Below are 22023 nucleotides of genomic sequence, written 5' to 3'. Positions count from 1 at the left end.
ATGCGAGCGATGGTGTTTCTCAGGCGTAATTCTAATGTGGACGTCATTCATTGATTGCTACCAAGCGATGAACAATTTTATTTTCCATTTTGTGGAATAATTATATTGAAGTTGTCTGGAATGTCACTTTCATTCGTGCCCTTGATTTTACTAGTTGTGTCCACACCAGAGGGCTGCTTAGCTGTGTCCAATGTTGGGCTTATGTGCAATGCTAAGGAGAAATGTTGTCTAAAATGTCACAAACCCAATTATGGAAATGGCGCAGCTCCCATGATAAAACCAGTCAGTGAATGCAGAAATATTCTTGTATGAAAACAATGTTTAATGTATCCTTTTGTGCCATTGCAGACTATTTCTTCTTTGACGGAGAGTTTAGCCACAGAGAGTCGCCAAGATAGCTGGCCCGGGTAGAAAACGGCGAACCCCTGACCCAGACACCATTACAGACCCCGGGGGCCCATTGGTTTCCACCAAGCGGCAGAAGATGTCCCGTCCTGCCGAGGGTGCCGGTCAGAGAAGGGTGACGCGCGGAACTGAGGATGCCGTCAACAAAAAGAAGCAGAAAGATCGCGTCAACCAGGAGAGCAAAGAGGGCAAGATGGCTTCCAGCAGTGAGCCCAGGAAAGGTTCGTTAAAGAAATTCTTACTTAATTTCAATGCTCTATGGGGGGGCAATTCAATTGCTTTTACCGCAGCGGTTTCTTTTGGGTGCACGTCAGAGCAATTTAGTTGTTGCTCCGTTCTGCCGCGAATATCCACGGCTGCATGCAAATGAGTGCCACATGTGCGTGCCCAGAAGCACCTGGTTTAGCCACGCATAGTACTGCTTTGAGCTCCTACAGTACAGACTTATCGCACGTTTCTGCCGCCACATTGGGAGGCTGCGAGCAGAAATATGTGCAACCGCAGCTATTCACGCCCGAACGGAGCAACAATTAAATTGCTCCATAGAGTGCCCAAAAGAAATACTTGGGAACTAGTGAAAACATCGCGGCTCTAGACACACAGTGGTTCATGCACTGATGACGTCACTGGTAAAATTTTAAGTGATCATGTAAGTTTACAGGATTATTGGTTCTGGCCACAGCACAGCTGTCTGTACCAAGTGCAAATGATGGGGAACGGTTTAGCGTCATTGGTTCCTTGTTTTTTAAGGGTGCAAAAGTCTACAGCAAACCTTGACCAGACTAGCTGGTACCGTTTCATTTATCCCTGCATAAGTGCTGGAGATTATGGTTCACCAAGCTTAGCCCACTACCTTCTTATTGTTGCTATGTGATGAGCACTATAACAGATTGCAGGCATGTCCGATTAACCTGCTGCACACAGAGTTTATTAGCTATCTCTCTCCGTTTATCAAGAGTGTGAATCTAAAATGAAATATGAGAAAAGCAGAGGACATAATAAATCTTTCAGCTTAATGTAAACCGACTGACACGCACAGGTATCTGCATAAGGTCACTCATAGGGGTGCAAGGGAGCAGGGGACCCCTTTGTAAGTTTCATGCAAGTTCTCTTCTCTTAGGGCTACAAGCTTCTCGGGGCTCTGAAAAGGACCACCCACACACACTCCCCGCTTACCACCGATGTCACTTAGTAAAGCAGTTGTTTTAATTGGCGCGTATGATTGTGCAAAGTATTCGGAGAAGTGGGATTGTGTAACAATCATGTGTTTACCAGTTGTTTAGTCAGGAGATCTAGGGCAATTCTGCAATCGACTGAAAAAGGGAAAGATTTTTCTACACAATCGATTGCAAATTGCACGATTGCTGCAATCAATCTCTGATGTATGGGGGCCTTAATGTGCAAATAGCGTGCCCTGTACAATTTTTGCCTTCCAGGGACAGTACATTTGCTACATCCCTATTCTTCTAGCCCTGCCATGGCCTGTAGTAATAACATAGAATATATATATTTCTTTTTTTACATTAGTTTTTTTTTTATAGTCCCCTAAAGTGGAACACCAAAACTACAACTCCCATCATTGGGAAGCAGTGATATATAAGGAGTATATGTACATGGGATAAGTGACTGCTTTCCGTATTGTTTATAAGCTCCTTGGGATGACGTTACTTCCTCCTTAGCGTGTGCTGATGGTATGTGTGTAGGATGGGTAGAGTGTTGCCGAATACTCGCCACACTCCGTGGGTCCTCGTCATTGTCTAGTATCAGCCCCACAACAACGTTCCAGTGGTGAAAAAAACCAGACCGCAGGTTGTCAATACTTTCTCCCTTGTGTTTTAAATAGAGGAGGGGCATCGACAACCTCACTGCCTCATGAGTAGTCAGTGCAGAAGGTGCTCTTTGAAGGGGATTAAGATACATCCAGTGTGAAAGACAGGGATATGAGTGTTATTTACTACCTGGCCCCTGTATAGATTGACAAAGTTTCCCAACTTCCGTGTTCTATCTGCAATCCCCCTTCACAGTTAGAATCAATGGCTCTTACGGCGCTCTAGAGAGTCCTATAAATGTATCAGTTGGCATCTTTTAAAACAAGTTGTTGCTATAGTAACAAGACACCTACGTACATGTACTTCTATCATGTCACTAAGCAACTGTAAACAAGTAATGTAATTACGCTCTCAGCGGCTCCACAACACATTTATAGGTTTTATTATACAATGTCCCTTTATGTGCAGGTGGTAGGGAAATTAGATTGTAAGCACCACTGGAGCAGGGACTGGGGTGACGGAATACAAATGCTCAGCGTTTAGCTCTCTGCGACTGTATATAAATAAAAAGAGTCATAATAATACTGTATTGTTTTTCTACAATTGAAAGAAACAAATGCAAACAAAAAAATTCACCAAATTGGGCAACAAAATTGTAGAATTTGATTTAAAAAATAAAGATAAAAAAACCCCTTTCCAATGATTAACCCCTTTTTTTATACGCATAAATGGTGTTTCACCATTTGTGCGGTTTAAGTTAAAAATTTATCATATTTTCCATTTAAGTACTTTGAGACACCTTGGGGGGGAATTCAGTTCAAAGCAACGTGCCGCGCACTCAGCTGCGCACACTGGCCATTTACGGTAGGGCCGCCATTGAAAGTTAGCTCTCGTACATCTATGGAGAGCAAGTGAAAACCTGCAATGCCGACAGCCGCGAAGGACCGTTTCAGAGCGGCACATTGCGTCCATTTGCCCCTCTGCTCCACGGGAGGTTTCTGTCCTATCTGAGCTCGCCTTAGGACACCTGCGTTACGGTTTGACAGGTGTTACCGCCCCAGTCAAGCTCCCAACCTGCCACTGTCTCAGAATGGTTTAGTTGTTGTAAAATCATAACATTATAGATGTTTTACTCTATATGACTTTAAAAAGACTGTGTTCAGTATAACTGAGTAATATGTGAAAAAGCATCGTATGTGTCCGTGTTTTACTTGTAGGGTGTTTTTATTTTTTTTTTATTTTCCCACCATGTTTGAAAATATTTACCCTTCCCTGTTAGTGTTATCTGCTTTACCTGGTGCTACTAGTTTTATTGTAGTTTTATTTTGAATTAATTTGTTCTTCACATTCTTATTTACTTAGTCATTTTAACTAAAATGTTAAAGCAGAAAAAAGGCCCCCATGCACTGCACGATATGCGTGCCGATCCAACGGAACGGCACGATATAGATACTATATCGTGCCGTGTATGGGCACGTTATCGTACCTGATATCGTGCTGCGCGATCCTGCAGTGTCGTACGTCACATACCCAGGTATTCCTGCGAAACCATCTGACCCGGGATGCAATGTACGATCCCATTCAGATGAAGAAGGGAGAAGCCGGCATATTGTGCGGTCTGCGGAGACCGCACGATTGCCAGCGGTGACAGCACGATCAGTCTGCCGACGGGTCGGCAGTCGCCCTACACGGTGCATCGCACCGTGTAGGGCCACCGTAAGCCTACTTGCTATCTTTGTGCTCCTGAACCGCACTTGTAGCATTATCATGTGGTGGTGTCATATATATTTTTTTTTTTTCATTTGTTTTTTAGCCACTTGTACATTAGCGTATACAATAAAAAAATTTGATCTAGCTATCTACATACGCATCTCCTTCTATATGTGTTTATATTTCACCCCTTGGTGAATCGCATATAGGCTGCAATTCAATTGTTTTGGACGCCCCCTGCTGGGCATCTATAGGATTGGGCGGCCGACGGAGCAATTCAGTTCAGACGCCTAAAGCTGCAGGGGGACACATTTCTTCTCGTAGCCTCCTGAGGTGCGAGAACAAATGTGTGTGTGATGTCTGTTTTGGGTGCCCTAACCACTTTAGATAGGTTTAGCCGTTTAGTGCTCTTGGCCGCGTTAAATACTTATGGGTGCCCAAACAGAGAAACAATTGATTTGCTCTGTCAGTCGCCTATTCATATAGATGCCCAGCAGGGGGCGTGCAAAACATTTCAATCGCCCCCATTGTATGAATCAGCCAGTGAATGAACATTCCTCATACATCGGATCTGGGGGGCACAGCAGTGCTGACGCTGGGTTAGATGGGCTGGCCCAGGAGCTGGATGCTAAACTATTAACTCCACCCCTTTATGCCACTATGGTTGACTATATAAATTGACAGGGTTGGGACCAAGAGTCTCCAGGGGATGGCGGTAGTAACTTGCATCCTTTCTTGGGCTGAGATTTGGTTTCCTGCTATTTCGGCTATTCACTTTCCCGGAGTGAAGAACTGGAAGGCGGACTTTTTTAGTCGCCATGTTGTTCATACTGAGGAATGGGATCTACATCAGGAGGTTTTTCAGATGATGATTGACTTTTGGGCGATGCCCGAAATAGACCTAATGGCTTTCCAGCTCAACAAGAAGCTCCAAATCTATGGGGCTCGATCCAGGGACCCTCAGGCGACATTGGTGGATGCCCTGACTGCTCCTTGGTCCTTCCGGTTAGGTCATCTTTTTCCACCTGTGTCAATGCTGGCCAGGGTGATTCAGAGAATTCAGCGGGAGGGCCTCCTGGTCATCCTCATTGCCCCGGATTGGCCTGGTCAAGTATGCTACACGACACTGCAGGATCTGGTCAGGATCAAGGTGTCGAGCCACCTTGATTTCTCCCTCTGCGAGGCAACCTACTGTGACAAAGTGCCTACACTCTGGTTTGACTGGCTTTGACAGTTTGGTTCTTGAGACCCAAATTGAGGGCTTGTGGTTTTTTGAGAAATCATTAATACCATACTCCTCGCGGATATACCATAGTGTCTGGTGGATTTATATTATCTGGTGTGAACGTAATCTTCCTTGACTCTTCTCTTGTTGCCTTTCCTCCCGTAAGTGTCAAGTGTCTGCTCTTTTTTTAGTTAGCACCTCTTCCGGGGTTTTAAACCCTCCTTCAAACGGCGCCTCGCATACACTCGCCATATTTTCCTCCTATCCCTCCATGGGATTTGGTTTTGGAGGCTCTTCAGAAAGCTCCATTTGAGCCTCTTAAGGTGATGGAATTCCACTACCTTACCTTGAAGGTGGTTTTCCTCCTAGCCTTTGCCTCTGCTTGGCAAGTGTCAGAGTTGGCGGCTCTATCTTGTAAACCTCCCTTACTAAACTTCCATTCTGATAGGGTGATGTTACAGACAAAACCATAGTTTTTTTCTGGTGGCATACAGATTTAATTTGAACCAAGATATAATTCTTCCAACTTTTCCTGGACCGTCGTCTTCTGCATCCTCCATGCTCTGCCTTTTTTTATATGTTGTACGTGCTTTGAAGATTAATGTGTCTCGTACCACTCCTATTTGTAGCACTGAAACCCTGTTGATCCTCGTGGATGCTCCAAAGCATAGTTAGCTGGCCTCTAAGCATTCCATTGCTCGGTGGATTACTATCACTATTCGCCAGGCATATCTTTCTTCCAATGCACCAGTTCCTCCTTGCCATTGAGCGCATTCGACTTGTGTGGTCGGGGTTCGCCATGGGGCCTCGGTGAAGCATTTGCAGAGTGACGTCCTGGTCATCTGTGCATATATTCACCAAGTGTTACCGTTTTATACCTTTGGATATACAGGGTGGTATTCAATTCTCCCTACGCGCCTATCAGGAGCTATTCAATTGTTGCTTCTGTCGGGCGTGATCAGATGCCAGCGCAACATTTCAGCTCAGAGCCACAGGGGGGTGCGTGCTGAAATGGGCGAAAAGTGACCTGGATGGGCGTCCAAACAGCACTTTTCGCGATCACACCCGGCACTTTGATCGGAGGTAGCCGGTTTACGCGGTTAAACCCGACCACTATGGGCGCGATCATCGCAAAAATCTGCAACAATTGAATAGTGCCCCGCAATCTCCCGTCACTTTAGACGGGAGATTGGATGCGCTATAACAATTGAATACCGCCCACAGATGCCACTTTTCAGTCTAAGCATTTTTTTAAATAAATTGTAGAAACTGCAGTTTCTGCATAATTTTATGAATTGTTGCTATGTACTAACAGCCTAATGCAGGAGATTTCACATAAATAAAAGGCTAAAAAGCAAAAGGCTAATAAGTGCTGTAGACTACAGTCCCCATTATTATCAATCTGACTCCTATGTGCCAAATTCCGAAAAGCAAAGCTCTCGGATAAGTAATGCACAGGGGGCGTGATGCCTCCTGCTGCACTGCCATATCTGCAAGGGTCGCAATTGCAAAGCTGCCCGAGTACATACATCATATATCTATAGCCTGCGCGCATACATCATATATCTATAGCCTGCGCGCATACATCATATATCTATAGCCTGCGCGCATACATCATATATCTATAGCCTGCGCGCATACATCTATAGCCTGCGTGCAGCTTTGCAATTACGATACTTGCAGAATCGGGCCCTTAGGCCGGGATGTACAAAAGAAAAAAGACATTTTCATGTGTACTAAGCCCTGGCCGCCCGATTTTCAATGTGGAGGGTAACGCAGGTTACCCTTATAGAAGCCTATGGGCTTCTTACCGCACCTCTCACTGACGCCGCCCCCCCCCCCCTCACCTCAGCCTCCTGCGTGCCGGCCCGTGCTCCTTCTGTGTCCCCCGCCTGCTTCTCCTCCTCTTCTTCCGAGTGCAGGGAGGAGGAGGAGCCTGACACTTCCTGCAGAGGTCACCAGCAGGAAGCTCCTGGGGCTAGGAGGGGGAATACACCCACAGAGACCCCCCTTACCCGGCGGCAGCAGCTTCGCAAAGGGGGAGCTCTTATCGTATAAAATAATATACAGATGTTAAATCAAGTAAGTGAAGAAGAAAGAAGGGCCTAATAGTGTGTATTGTAGTAAGGGTAAATCACAATGTATCTGGTAATGTGACCACCAGTAAGATCAGGGTATATGCAATGACAAGGAAATGCAACCTCGTGTGTACCAGTTTACCACTGCAAACATCATTTGTTTAGGAACATATTAGTCCCAAAATAAAAATAATTCACTTAGTATGTGGTTTAATATGAGCTTATCTGTCCATTAGTGGGAATTTTGAAGTGAGAGTATGGAAAATCTAAGGTTGTACTTATGCGTGTCTCGTTTTCAGCGGTGTAGTGCCGGGGTCGACAAATTTTGTACCCTTGTAGTAGTGCTCCCTATACATTACCCACAGTAATAGTGCTCCCTATACATTACCCACAGTAATAGTGCCCCTATACATTGTCCACAGTAATAGTGCCCCTTGTAGTATTGGCCCTATACATTGTCCACAGTAGTTGTACCCCTTATACATTGCCCACAATAGTAGTAGTGCCCCTTGTAGTAGTGCTCCCTATACATTACCCACAGTAATAGTGCTCCCTATACATTACCCACAGTAATAGTGCTCCCTATACATTACCCACAGTAATAGTGCCCCTATACATTACCCTCTATACATTGCCCTCAGTAATAGTGCCCCTATACATTGCCCTCTATACATTGCCCTCAGTAATAGTGCCCCTATACATTGCCCTCTATACATTGCCCTCAGTAATAGTGCCCCTTGTAGTATTGGCCCTATACATTGTCCACAGTAGTTGTACCCCTTATACATTGCCCACAATAGTAGTAGTGCCCCTTGTAGTAGTGCTCCCTATACATTACCCACAGTAATAGTGCTCCCTATACATTACCCACAGTAATAGTGCTCCCTATACATTACCCACAGTAATAGTGCCCCTATACATTACCCTCTATACATTGCCCTCAGTAATAGTGCCCCTATACATTGCCCTCTATACATTGCCCTCAGTAATAGTGCCCCTATACATTGCCCTCTATACATTGCCCTCAGTAATAGTGCCCCTTGTAGTATTGGCCCTATACATTGTCCACAGTAGTTGTACCCCTTAAACATTGCCCACAATAGTAGTAGTGCTCCCTATACACTGCCCACAATAGTACTAGTGCCCCTATACACTGCCCACAATAGTACTAGTGCCCCTATACACTGCCCACAATAGTACTAGTGCCCCTATACACTGCCCACTATAGTACTAGTGCCCCTATACACTGCCCACTATAGTACTAGTGCCCCTATACACTGCCCACTATAGTACTAGTGCCCCTATACACTGCCCACTATAGTACTAGTGCCCCTATACACTGCCCACTATAGTACTAGTGCCCCTATACACTGCCCACTATAGTACTAGTGCCCCTATACATTGCCCACAGTAGTAGTGCCCCTATACACTGTTCACAATCGTACTAGTGCCCCTATACACCCCACAATAGTAGTGTCCCTTGTAGTAGTGCTCCTATACACTGTCCACAATAATAGTAGTGCCCCCTATACATTGCCCTCAACAGTAGTAGTACCCCCTGTACATTGCCCTCAACAGTAGTAGTGCCCCTATACACTGCCCTCAACAGTAGTAGTGCCCCCTATACATTGTTCAAGATAGTAGCAGTGCCCCTTACACATAATGACATACAAACAGTACTTACCTGAAGCCCCGCTCCTACGCCCGCCGTCTGACCGCTCTGCAGAGTCTGCACTGTGGGAGAGACATCGACATATCTCCAAACACCCTTTGAAGGAGCTGGAAGGCGGAGGTCAGGAGTGAGCTCCGGCTGCAGGGTGGGAGCCACCGGCTGACCATATGGAGAAGGCAGAGGCGGTGTCTTCCCCATATACCTCTCTAGATGTTCCGGCGGCAGGCAAGCTCAAATGAAATAGAACAATTGTTGCCAGCATGCATGTAGGTGACATGTTAGTATGTAGCTTCTGCTTTATATAAAAAAAATAAAATAAAATGTTACTTTAATGTGTGTTATGATTGCAGATCTGATGATCGACTGGAAGCAGAATTCCGGGGAAGTGATTGTTAAACTGACTACTGGGCCGGGAGCTTTAAATGTGGACGAGCTGAAGTCAGAATTTACAGATACAGACTGCGTGATCAACTTCCCAGGTAATCTTCAGCCGACTAAAATACTTTGTGAAACAAGTAATCCTTATTTGGATCGAACCTCCATCTTCTCATTTTATATATGCAATCTAGACCTCTGCAATACACGTAATTACGTCCCCAATACTAGCCTGATCAGTGGCGGCACACATTAAGGAACCACGGAAGGTGGCGCCTTGTGCAACCAGAGTTTCTGCAAACTTTTAATATTGAAAGAACACCAACCCCCTCCCACCCCCGGCAACTGTTTTTACGGATTAAAAACTGATTAGGGTGACACCCCCCCACCCTTAACAGAGTCCGTCCAAGATCATGGTTCAGTACTCCTGACCCGCCCTGAACAGGTTAAGGTCCCACTCCTCCCTTGAGCTGTACACACTCCCAGGAGCCTTTCATCTACCGACAGATGCATGATGAGGCTGCCGCTGTGCTGTGAACAGAGATCGGAGGGGAGAGGAGGGGGGCTGCAGTATTCGGAAAGTTATTTCTCTATGCAGCCAGCTCCCAGCCTAGCTAAACCTGGGATAGAGGCCCACTCACACAGCTCTCCTGTACAAGCCAGGCATCAAGTGCTGGGGGCTTTTCTTGGGATCCTGGGGGAGTGGGCTGCCTGCTGAAAGTTCAGCCCATGGAGCTGCAGTTTGCAGGGAAGGACATGTAATAGCAGCAGCAGGTGTGATTCTGTCACCTCTCCCTCTCCCTGGCCACACTACACACACTCTAGTCTGCGCACCAGGTAGCATGTACGCCCTGCCTCACCTAGGTAAGTGGCTGCTGATCTGTGCACATGGCCGTGGCTGGCACATGGCTATTAGCACGTTTAGGACACCTACTTTTCAGCAGGGTTTAGTGCTGGGTGTCCCGGGCATTGTGCAGGGGGAACTGCCTGCACATTTCTGAAGGGGAGATGCCAAGGGATGGGTGCCCTGCAGTGTGCCAGGCAGCTCTGGTCTCGTCATTGCACTTACTGTAGCCTGCGAGTTTGTTTAGATGCATTTAGCACACTTACATTATACGTGGAAAAAAAACTAAAAAAGTGCAAGTCTCTAGTAAGTATAAAAAAAAAATTTCATTTATTATTTTTGCGTAATTAAATTAACACATAAATATTCAAATATAAAGAGCTCAATAACCCTAATAATCAAACCCACTGAGAGAGCTCATATCACTATTATTCGATTAGCAGCAACAACAATGTGTAGTGAAAAGATAACAATTTAAAAAGAAAACCTATGTAATTGCACTTTGAATGTCCAAAAAAAACCAAGTTAAAGTCCTTGTGAAAAGAATATATGTAGAGTTCTTTTTTTAGAAAAATATATAGCATACAGTCTCACTGACCAGTAGCAAGGTATCCTTCTAATAAAATGGTTCAAGTGGATATGGTTTGTAAAAAATGAGAGCTCTATTTGGATAGCTCACATACAAACAAAAAAATCCAATTTGTTTGGTAGTTACTTCAAGCTTGAAGATAGTAAAGCAGAGGATTAGTTAGGCATGGGTGACAGGGAGAGTTAAAATTAAGCAGCATGCATGCACTTAAAAAGCAGTCCCAAAACTCCATCCCAAGTGGTATCCCTTAAGCATTATAAGTAATCAGGGTATTTGGTTTGTTAGCAACAGGCTATACCCGATCGATGGTCGTGTAGCCGGAAATATAGTTTTTTTGGTGACAGTGTTCACGATATACCAGAGAAACACGTAATCCTATGCTCCACCCATATGTATTCAAGCCTCTCCACGTATGGGCACTCGTAAACGCGTTTCTCCGCCCCTCAGTCCCGGCGGAAGCTTCCTACTGAGGAATGAGCGATAGTCTTCTGGCGTTACCCAGTAGGTCCAAGCTCCAGAATGTATCACGTTGCGGAGCTTAGTACATATGGAAATCCTGCCTAAACTTAAGTGTTAGCACATTTTTGCCCTTAGTATATCCCAAAGACATATAGAAATTGGAATAATACATGTGACTGACAAGCTAAAAATAATTAAACACCTGTAATGGGGAGGAGTTGGGACCAAAAAGGGGAGGAGACAGGATAGATCATTAAATCGCCCCCCCCCCCCTCTAAAAGAAAAGTCTAGATCCGCCCCTGAGACTGACCTCCATCTTCTTTTTATTTATGCAGTACAGACCTTGCATTGCGATACACGTAATTACGTCCCCAATAACAGCCCAACATTTTTAATATTTAATGCAATAAATGTATCTATGGTGGGGACTATACATAGGATGGGCTATGTTTCACCTCTTGGGTTGGGTGCACTCCTAAACAATATCGGCCCGATTTGGCTGTTTAGCCAAATCTGGCTCATCGTACAGTGTGTATGCCCGATTTGCGCGTTCCCGTGGTCTCATGCGATATCATACAATTGGCCGTGCCGCACAGTCAATCACACGATATCGCATGTGAGGCTGTACATGTTAATAAAGGACGGAACAGTGATTGCTCCGTCGTTCATTAAATCTTTTAAATGTGCATCGGCAATCATGCGATGTCCAGGGTGAAAGCAAATCGCCCTGAGCATCGGCGCGATTGCCGGTCGTTTAGGTGTGTACCCAGCCTTAGGCAGCAGGTTACTGCAAAAGGATATTTGTACCTCCTGTGTGGCTCGCATGTCTTTATTGCTCCATAGTCCTGTGCCCCCACAGTCGCTCCAGTTCCACATTCATCCATTTCCCTTTCCATAGTGTGAGTATGTCCCTAATTCAGCCCATCGCAGACCTTTACGAGGAAGAGATGGAGAGAGCCTGCAGGCTGAGTACTTTCCTATTTTGCAGGAGTCCTCCTTTTCCACTGATTAGGCTTTTGGGCGACCAGTTCTCTATCTTTGTGCAGCTTTTACGTTTCTTGCTGTGATGGCTTGGGTTTCCTCTGGGCGTTCCAGTTTCTTCCCTCATTCTAAAATTGGAAAGATTAGTTGGATTCTGACTAAATGTACCCCGTGGTGTTCCGCCGGGCGCAGTGTAAAATGGTGACGCTGTATAAATGATACATACGTAATAGTTCACATAAAATTAGTAGCCTACAGTGTATTTAGTAGTGAGTACAACTTATTTGTGTTACTCAATGGAAGCCTCAGCAGCTGCCATATGGAAAGAAATCAGATCCGGTAGGTAATTTTTCTTCATTTATGACTTAGCGCACAGGATATTACGCACTGGGTACGATACCTTGTTTCTCTAGCCATTGCTTCAGTAAGGACCTTGTTATCAATGAGGGATTAAGTTGTCGATTGGGGACCACTGTGCTAGCTGGACCGCGAATCCTCTTCCAGACGTAAAATTCTTCACAGAACTGTTCGATTATCGCCAAAAGAAATAACCAGGAGTATATGTAGATAAATGTATAAAAATAATAATCGCCAAAGGAGTGCAGATTAATATATCACGTCTATCACATTTGATACCTGTAAAGCAGGGGCGGGGAACCTTTTTTCTGCCGAGGGCCATTTTGATATATATAACATTATTTGCAGGGCCGGTGCCGGCCACGCCCCCTCCGTTTGATGCCACCCGGGGACAGGTCCATAATTGCCAGTGATTACAACAATGCCCAGAGTATCCTGAGGATGCTCCAGGGAGCTGTAAGGGCAGCAGTGAGACCGTCTGAAGCGTCCTAAGGAAGCTCCAGTTGGCACTGCTGTATAGATTCTGGCTGCAGGGTGCCAGATGAGGCTAGCAGAAAAAGCTCAGAGGGCCAGACCAAATGATACCGAGGGCCTTATACGGCCCCTGGGCCTGAGGTTCCCCATCCCTGCTGTAAAGAGAAGTCGATAATGCACTTAAGTGCCTCACAGCTGGTAAAAATAAAATGCATCCTCGGCTGAAACTGTGGTAACTGAAATCCTGAGGATACGGTCTTAGTAAGGTCTCCATCACCCCTCTGACTTCGCCAGATAGTGCCCGATGTCTGACCCACATGGTTCTCTGCAGTGTCAGTCAGGCCGACCTCGTTTGCGTTTGCCCTTAGCCCTCAACAATTTATCCCTCTAGAGTTCCCAGTCGACTTTCTCTGCGGCTTATGTTCTGGGGCCCCCCATGTGTGGCAAATAGTCCATACTGATAATTTGTGTCGGCATATCTAGATCTAAGGCATTGTGACCAAATCACACCATCCAGGACGCGTGTTTTTATCAATCCATTGGCGGTTAATTGGTGGAATACGTTACTGCTTTTCTCCCATGATTCATTGGTCCTGTTGCAGATATACTGTAGTGTTGGCAGTATTTCTCGTCCCAAATTGGCCTCTGGGGTCAAGATACGCAGGTCTATTTGACCAGTCTGTCTGTCTCTTTGCATTTTCCTTCTATTACTCTGTGGTCCCCTCATGCCGAAAGTGTTTTTTTTTTTTTTTTTTCCTCCTAATTCCAACTATACAGCTCTAATTTTGCAGCTTTCTCCTTATGATCTCCATTCCTGGTCTCATGGCTGCTGTTCGTATGGTCCTTTCCTTTTTAATTTAAGGCAGTTTCCCAAATCCCAGGTCTCAGGGCATCCTAGCAGTGCATGATGTCTGTATGTTATTACTGGAGCACTGGTGATTAATGACTGACTGACATACATTGTAAAAGATCCACAGGTGGTAGTAATTATGTCACTTGTGATTATGTGAGGAGGGGAGATCTGGAAAACATGCACTGTTGGGGTGCCCTGAGGTCTGGATTTGGAAAACACTGATCTAGTGCCTCCTCTGGTTATCACATAAAATTGGTGTCTGTCATTTCTGTCCTTGCTCTCAGAACTCCAAGGAAGGTTCCCAGCTTTCATGTTGTGCAGCATCTGGGAATATTTCTGGAAGATTTAAAAAAAAAAAAAAAGCCCCATTTACCTTCTACATGGTGTAAAAAGCAATATATAGCTAAGAAATAATAAATTCTAGGACAGAGGTTCACAAATGGTCTGCTTTAATGTCATCCCCAATCAATGATAGACTAAAACTTTTGGGAAGTGGGGGTTTAAGAAAACGTTAGCGTTTGTTTTGGTGACAGTTGTCTGAGCACACAGCATATTGTCTTGTGTGCTAACGCGTTTTATGCTTTGGCTGTGTGAGCTGCCTGTGTTCACTCTGCACGCGTTTTACATTTCACAGAAGGCAATCAATGGAATTGTCATTTTCATGAAGAAATCGAAGGCTCTTGCAGTAAAATTCAATATAAAGAAAAGGGAAACTTCCTGCAACTCATTTTTCAGAAGAAAATTCCAATGAACAAATGGCCAAGTCTCCAGGTAAAGCTAATGTCTACTTTGTTGGGTAAATAGCTTTGCCTAAACCTATTATTTTACTCTCAGCTATAGTTGTTGCTTTGATGCTTTGTTATCAGATTTACTTTATACTGCTCACTTTATAAGCACTCTAAAGCTGGCCACACACTAGACCAACTTATATCCAACCAGCCAACTTGTTGATTGGTTGGAATGAAAATCTGGTAAGGAATCAAAGCAAATGACAATCAGCAATTTTCTCCCAAACCCCAGAAAATTAACAAAAACTGTTGTTTGAACAAATTGTTTAGATCAAACATTTAACAAACTTGTCTGATGACCATTTTCATCTGTTTTCTGGCATTTAGGAGCAAATTGCTGATCATCATTTACTCCCATTCCTTACCAGATTTTCATTCCAACCAATCAACAAGTTGGCTGGTTGGATGTAAGTTGGTCTAGTATGTGGCCAGCTTAAGGCTTTGTGTTACATTTAGATGGTATGAGTAGAATATTAGTCCTAAGATAAACAGTGGGCCACATTCTTTTTATGTATAGTTAAAACAATTATACCAGCAAGCATATCAGTATCCCTGATTTACCAGGTGCGTGTTTCAATCCAGGTGCAAAATGTGATCCTCACTAATGGCTTAATGCTGCATTAGCACCTGTTCCTTAAATGTCTTTCCCTGAACACCATACATCCGGCTTCTTTGTTTCTGTATTGAACAAATACTGATGGAGGAACAGCAGGAGGACCAATCAGAGTCGGCAGTCTCAGCTTCTAGTTTGGGATTGGTCTTCCTGCTCTCGCACATTCCCTCCCAGTGCTCCCGGAGAGAGAGCTGCTTTTTGCAGTTCCATTGATTCTGGGCAGAGGAAGGAACAGGCTACTAACATTTAAGGGGAGATTCATTTGTAATCGATGGCCACAAAGTGCCTGCCGGAACAGTTATTTTCCTATATTTATATGGCGCCACAAGTGTTCCGCAGAGCTGTACATAGAACTAATAAGTGAACAAGTAACTTACAGTACATTACAGTGCAGGACAAGGACACGGTTTATATACATTGCTGCAATAGCGATTAGAGCACTCACAATATGCAGCCGGGACTTGGCAGTCACGTGTTAGGTGCCCTTATGGGGAGTAAGGAGTAGAAGAAAATGTAAAGAGAAGCACATTTAGGGTGAGGCCGGCGTTAAAGCTTACTGATTCAGGTTTAGTGTTGCTGTATAATTTATACACTCCCCTTTCCTCTTCCCAGGGGATTCCTGTAGTTAGGGGCAGTTCACCCCCACGAGTCTCGCATCGTCTTGTCCCTGTGTCAGCTACTTGGTAGAAAGGAAGGTTCAGCCTCTGTCACGCTAAAGTCTGCTATCCACTACCCGATTAAAATTACTGATTGAACTATATCGTTCAAATGCTTGCAAATCGGCCATGAAAATGTCAAACGACCATCGATGCGCGCTCCCGCTGGTTGTTTTTGACATCTATCATCGTCCGAACATGCTGGTCAATTTGCCGATAACAGATTGGCCATGTTCGGGGATAAGGGAGGATGCGCCTACACTGAAGGACTGATCGTTCAGTGTAGGCACAGCACACACTGAAACGACTGCACGATTACAATGTTGTAATCGTGCAGTCATTTCACAGTCTGCTAGTGGCCCTTAACTGGCCTTAACTGTGGTCTAATGGTGCGTACATAAGGTACGGCTTTCATGAACGATAACAGTATCGTTCACTTTTTTGCAGTCACCAACCTGACATGTTCCCGCATGGACTATCCATGCATGCAGGCCAACTTGGACGATATCCTCAACTTTGCCTGTTCGGAGATGTTGCAGGATGTGGTGTTACAGTCATTGGTGGCACAGATCGTACCGTGTGTATGTACCATTGGAAAGTTTTACCTGTTTCGATCGCACAAGGAGGAGCAATAGTCGTAGCACTGCGTGGGGGGGGAGGGGGGTGTAGAAGAGATGGGTATAATTGACACTAAATAGGTCAACAGCAATTGGTCGACAGGTGCAAATGGTTGACGTTGATGTAGGGCGACAGTGTCAAGAGGTCGACATGAGATTGGTCGACACATTTTTTTGTTTTCTAAACCTAACTCTCCCTTTGGTGCCTAACCGTCAACCTTAAAAAAATATAAATAAATAAAAAAATAAATAAATAAAAAATTGCCATGTTGACCTTTGTATCCTTGGACCTGCAGTGTCGGCCTTTTAGTGTCCTTCAAACCAGAAGCCTCCACAGGGGGTCCCTATTATAGTGCATATGAAGAATTAGTTAGGCAGGGAGTTGGAGCTATTACAAATGCATTTTTAGGTGGCAATAGCCTTTCATATATATTATAAACCATCTCATAGGAGATCCTTAGTCTTTATTACAGCTTTACTGCCTGTGGCTTCCATGAATTATACTGTGATCTTCCCTCAGTGCTGTCGTACTTTTTAGACTTTCTCTATATTAAAATAACAACTGAATTAAATGCTTTACATTTAATGTAAAATGATATATATATATATATATTTTTTTTTTTTTCATTCCTGGACAGAAAAAGAAGAAAGATATTCTGAAGGAGCCAGGAAAGCTGGCTACAGTTAAGGAAAATGTAAAGGCAAAGGTCCCTGTGAAACTGCCCATATCTGATGCCCATCCAGCTAAACCCAGTGTGACTGCCGTGATGAGTAAGATTGAATCTGAACTGAAGACCATCAAACGAGAGCAGGAAGCGGCCGAGCCGAAGGCTGGTGCGAGGAGTCCCCTTACACGGAGACCTGCCGCGCCGAGCGGGACACGCGCTAAGGGAGGCTCGCCCCCCAAGACTCTTCCCTCCGCCTCCGCTCGCGAGGCCAGTCCTAGGAGCCAGAAAGCTGCCAGCTCCGAGGAGCGCCCAAAGTTTGTCGTCTGCAAAGGGCCAAACAAGTCTTTGGACAGAGTCCAAGGTGGGGATAGCTCGGTGTCGCCTAAACCGGCAAGCCACGGAGTGGAACTACATAATGGCCAAGGAAACCAGGTAGGGACGTCTGAGCTCTGCTCTTTGTTGTATTTTGCTTTTTAACCATTTTCTGCCCTGCCGGTAATCTGCTCACCCCGGTCTTCCTTTTTATTCTTTTAGATCTGGATTTCAGAGACTTTAAAGTGTTGTCTTGAATTTGTAGAAATGTTTTTGTCATGGGAACATATATTACTTTCACATTCTTAACTCTCAAATCCTGCAGAGCTTGGGGTCTTGTAGTGGGTTTGGTACTGTGAGCGTTCTGCAGCCAGTATACAGCAAGATGCTGCGTACACGCTCCTCCCATCCACAGCAGAGCTGGGAGTCACCGTGTGCATGAATAGTGTCATTAAGAAATAATAGCTGGCGCCTATCACACAGGAGAACACTCAGATAGAGAGATTTGCATTAGGGATTGATTGGGGGGGGGGGGTGATGAGGCACTTTTAAAGAAATACATTTATATGTTTAAAAAAAATACATCTCGAAGTTGGCAAGCTTTCGTACCTTTAAGGAATTAACCTTTTTTTTATAAAGCTCTTGCAGTTCTGACTGTAAGATGTCAATAGGTTTTAGGTTAAGCCATAAATAAATGTACAACCAAAGCAGTATTGTGGAATGTAATTGGGGGGTAGGGGGGCAGCGGTGAACTACACAAGGTCATCTGATTACTAAGTGCCACTGGCTGGATGACGGATGTTTTCTAAAATTATACATCCACACGTTGTCCCTCTGGCTCGGATTACCAAATGTAAAGTGGAGCCGCTTCTAAAAATAGTGACTAATCCCCGCTCTTATGGAGTTTGTTTGTTTTTTGAGGGGGTGGATGGTGGGGCGTCTTCCTTTAAAAAAAAAAAAAAAAAGTTGTGTTAACCCCGATTGGTGCGGTCTCTTGGGATGCGACCACAGCCAGCTTGGCTCTCACTGATGCAGTTGCGTTTCACGCGACAACGCCGTTCTCCGTCCGTCCCTCCCCCCGACTTTTAAAGTGGAAATCGTTTCTGCACAAAGTATCCTCCTGCTTTCCCATCAGTGATGGTAGCGGCCTCTGACCGCGGACATCACGTGAATTTGCGCTCCAGAGTGCAGCGGCATTCTAGAGTACATGTGCCACTTGTAAAAGTGCGAGGAGTTCCTAAACCATGAACAGGTTCCCTCTACATATGGGGGAGATAAGTGCCACCGCGGAGGGGAAAATTTATTGCACGGAGTACTTGTATTGTGACAAAATGCACTGGTGGGATAGTGCTACAATGGGGTCCTATGGATACTGGGGGCGGAGGTAGTTATGCCTCCCCACACTGGGGGAGGGGGTGACTGGTGGGAGGGAATGTTACAATGAGGAGTAAGGGGGCGATGGCTTATTATCTCTGCACATTTGTTTTTATTCTAAATAAAATATGTAAATGTTTTTTTTAAATGTTTTTAACTTTATTAAATAAAATAATAAATTACAGTTTTTGACTTTTCGTTCATAAACATTTCTATCTGACTTTGTCCACAATGGAAAATGACTATTGGCTGCTCTTCAGGGATGGTTGCTGAATGGGTATAAGATTCATAGTGAGCCTGCTTTAAGTGACTGTATTTCAGTACCGTTTGGTTGGCTGGGATCACATTGGATCGCATACGTGGTCATAAAAAAATAATTTGCCCCTTTGGTCATTTTGCCTAATGAACAAATTACAGCCTTTGCCATTATTACCTTATTTTCCGATTTTGAGTCTTCAACAGTCCCTTTAGTTCATGATCCGTTCCTTATTTCTTGAAGGTTGGTTCTTCTGAGAAAGTGAAAGTGCGCCTTCCAGATCAGCAGACGTTGCTCCCGACAGCTGCGCCTGTAGTACAGCCGGTATGTTATAGCGCGCAAAGTCACAGTGTGCCAGCTGACATGGCTTTGGATATCGTGATGCCAGCTACGAAGGTGCCCTCAACGTCTACAGAGTGGGTCAACGAGGACCAGGGCCAGGACGACGTTCCAAAGACGCACATTGTGCTTGATGATGAGGAAACGGTGCTTGGGTCCCAGCCAATGATTACACCACAAGGCGACATCTGCCAGCCAGGGGGCACAGCTGAAAAGCTGGATACTGACACAGGTCACAGTCTAGAAGATACACCAGAAGGTAATGACGGCCTGGCTGGGTGGTTGATTCATTCTTATGTCTGCATTTTTATAAAGAAATACCTGGTTTTGTACCATTTATGAATTTTATTGCCTATTTTTTTGCTTTTGAAAAATACATTTTTATCCCTCATACGTTACTGCACTTGGATTTTGGTGCCAGATGTAAATCATACATGCCGACTATCTGGCTACTCCTTACCGGAAGGGAGCAGCCCGATCGGCAGGGCAGGGGGCGTGACCGGCAAAAGGGTGTGTGACCGGGCGGGCAGATTTCATTTGCGGGAGTGACGGGAGCGATCGCGTCATTTTGGCCCCGACACCACTACACAATGCCGATAAAACAAACGGGGCCAGGCCAAAATGACACAATTCAGCGTAAATCGCGTCACTGCCCCCCCCCTCCCCGCTGCAAGGGTTTAACAGGTATTCGCGGGGGCCAGTGGGGATCGGCAGCAGTCTTGAGGCTTGCCTGCCTTTCCAGGGGGCCAGGAGCTGCACCAGTTTATCGGGCCGAATCGGGAGAGTAGGCAACCCTGATGTGAATGGGTGCGCTGGAACGTGTAAGGTCTACTAAAAACTCCCCACATTATCTCCATTTAGGATCACACCATTCATTTAATTATTTATTTATTTTTCCCCCACCAAAAATATACCTTGAAGGGGGTATCCTTATGCTTTTCCGGGGCGCCTCTCAAAATTCAGTCGTTTTTGCAAAAGCAAAGTGTGTTTGGGGCCAACTGTTAATCTGAAATTTGTGTGTGTGTGTCCAATGTTTTAGGGTACTGAAAAGTCCATTGAATGTTTTATGGGGAGTTGTCCCCAACATTGCAATGTAAAGTATTAATGATGCTATTGAAATGTGTATAATGTGCCTAATGTTTCAAGTGGTTTTTACCCATTTTCTCAGCTCCTATGTATGATAAATGATGCTTTGTATGAAAGCTTATCCCACAGTAAATCAAACCTCTAGGGCCATTTGTAGCGAGTTGCAGGATCGACAGCAATTCTGTCGATTTTTAGCCTGTAACCGGCGGGATTCCAGCAATTTAGCACATAGATTTAAAGCTGCGATCATTTAAAAGGTAAAATTATGTTGTCTGTTTTAATCTATAATGCTTTAGGCATTAAGTGACTGCTCGGTCTGGCTGACACCTCTAAACAGAAGAGTCTATAGCTCGGGCTAATAACTAGATGTCGTCCTTTCTTAATACAACAGACTTGGACAGCCTGTTACAGTTCAGTTGACGCAGGACTATAAGTCCTAAAGGGACAAGTTGGGACTTGTAGTTCCACATCAGTCACAGGTCACTTATCTCTGCTACATCAGTCTTCGCTTCCGTCTGTGCCTACTGATGAAACAGTCCATGGCCCAGCTCTGGCTGGAGGGAAAAGGTTACGCTCTCCCCCCCCCCCCCCCCCCCCCCAGCAGCCGTCCTTCCAGATTATATTACCAGCTGCGTAGTTTTCTTGGAGACGGCGAGAGGACACTGTTTTCCCATCTCGTCTACAAGTTTGTTTTATTTCTCTTGTGTTCGCATTGTGCCGAGTGTAGGGACTTTGGAGGTTCTGCAGTGTAGTTTTAGTAGGAGGAATCTGTAATTTGTCCTAAGTCACCAGAACTAATAACATTCTGGATATTATGCTTTGTCCCTCGAACAACCGGTGCGATCGCTGCCCTGAAGGTAACCGAAGCCTTAGCGGTGGTTTCTGTGCGCACGGAGATGTGTAGTTGGACAAACTTTTTGCCTTTGTGTAGATGCAATTTGTGTATCTAATAATATATTCTTTAAAGAGCTGCCAACGTCCGTGTTTGTCTTAACGTGTGCTTTAGGTGATGAGGACATTTTAGAAACGCAGAACAGCTATGTAGTTTGATACATATGTTGCAGTGTGTTCTAATTTTATTTTACTAAGTTGTATTGTATTTTACCCACCTTTAGTATAAATGGGCTGTGTGAGCTCCGTATTCTGCAGGCAATAGGTGCTTTGTATTATTAATCATTGCCTATAACCTTTGTAGTCCTGAATAAATTGGGGAACAGGTACCCCTAAGTGAGGCCTAGCTGCTGCAGAAACCTGACATCTTATTGTCGTTAGTGTAGCGTACTATATTTTAAATGTGTGAAACCTAAAACTCATTTTAAAGGTACGTTTGAAAAGGGCCTGACTACATTACTGCAGTTATCGGTTGTTCAGTGTGTGCCCTGTTTATACGCAGCAAAACCAAATGATCTGCACGGTAGCAGCAGAGGAGTGTGTACTGTGACCTGTCCATTAGTGTCATCGAGAACAGGGCTGCATGTGATGCGAGGAGGGGAATAGAGGCAGCAGGAAGCCACAGACAGAGT

The 22023-nt window shown here is 44.9% G+C and overlaps 1 protein-coding gene across 7 annotated transcripts in view; it reads left to right on the top strand.

Moving 5' to 3' along the window:
- USP19 (ubiquitin specific peptidase 19) overlaps positions 1–22023 on the top strand; it is a 90253-nt gene that overhangs the window by 11825 nt on the left and 56405 nt on the right. For all 7 annotated transcript variants that reach the window (XM_088473219.1, XM_088473218.1, XM_088473217.1 and 4 more), the window contains exons 2-6: positions 349–626; positions 9210–9338; positions 14426–14562; positions 17104–17565; positions 19319–19673. In XM_088473219.1, the coding sequence (XP_088329345.1) occupies positions 485–626; positions 9210–9338; positions 14426–14562; positions 17104–17565; positions 19319–19673 (1225 nt within the window). In that variant the 5' untranslated portion in view covers positions 349–484. The remainder of the gene's footprint in view (positions 1–348; positions 627–9209; positions 9339–14425; positions 14563–17103; positions 17566–19318; positions 19674–22023) is intronic.

This window comes from Taudactylus pleione, unplaced genomic scaffold, assembly GCF_031769625.1.
Source record: "Taudactylus pleione unplaced genomic scaffold, aTauple2 ptg000133l, whole genome shotgun sequence".
Classification (NCBI taxonomy): Eukaryota; Metazoa; Chordata; class Amphibia; order Anura; family Myobatrachidae; genus Taudactylus; species Taudactylus pleione.
This window is presented reverse-complemented; position numbering and strand designations above follow the sequence as displayed.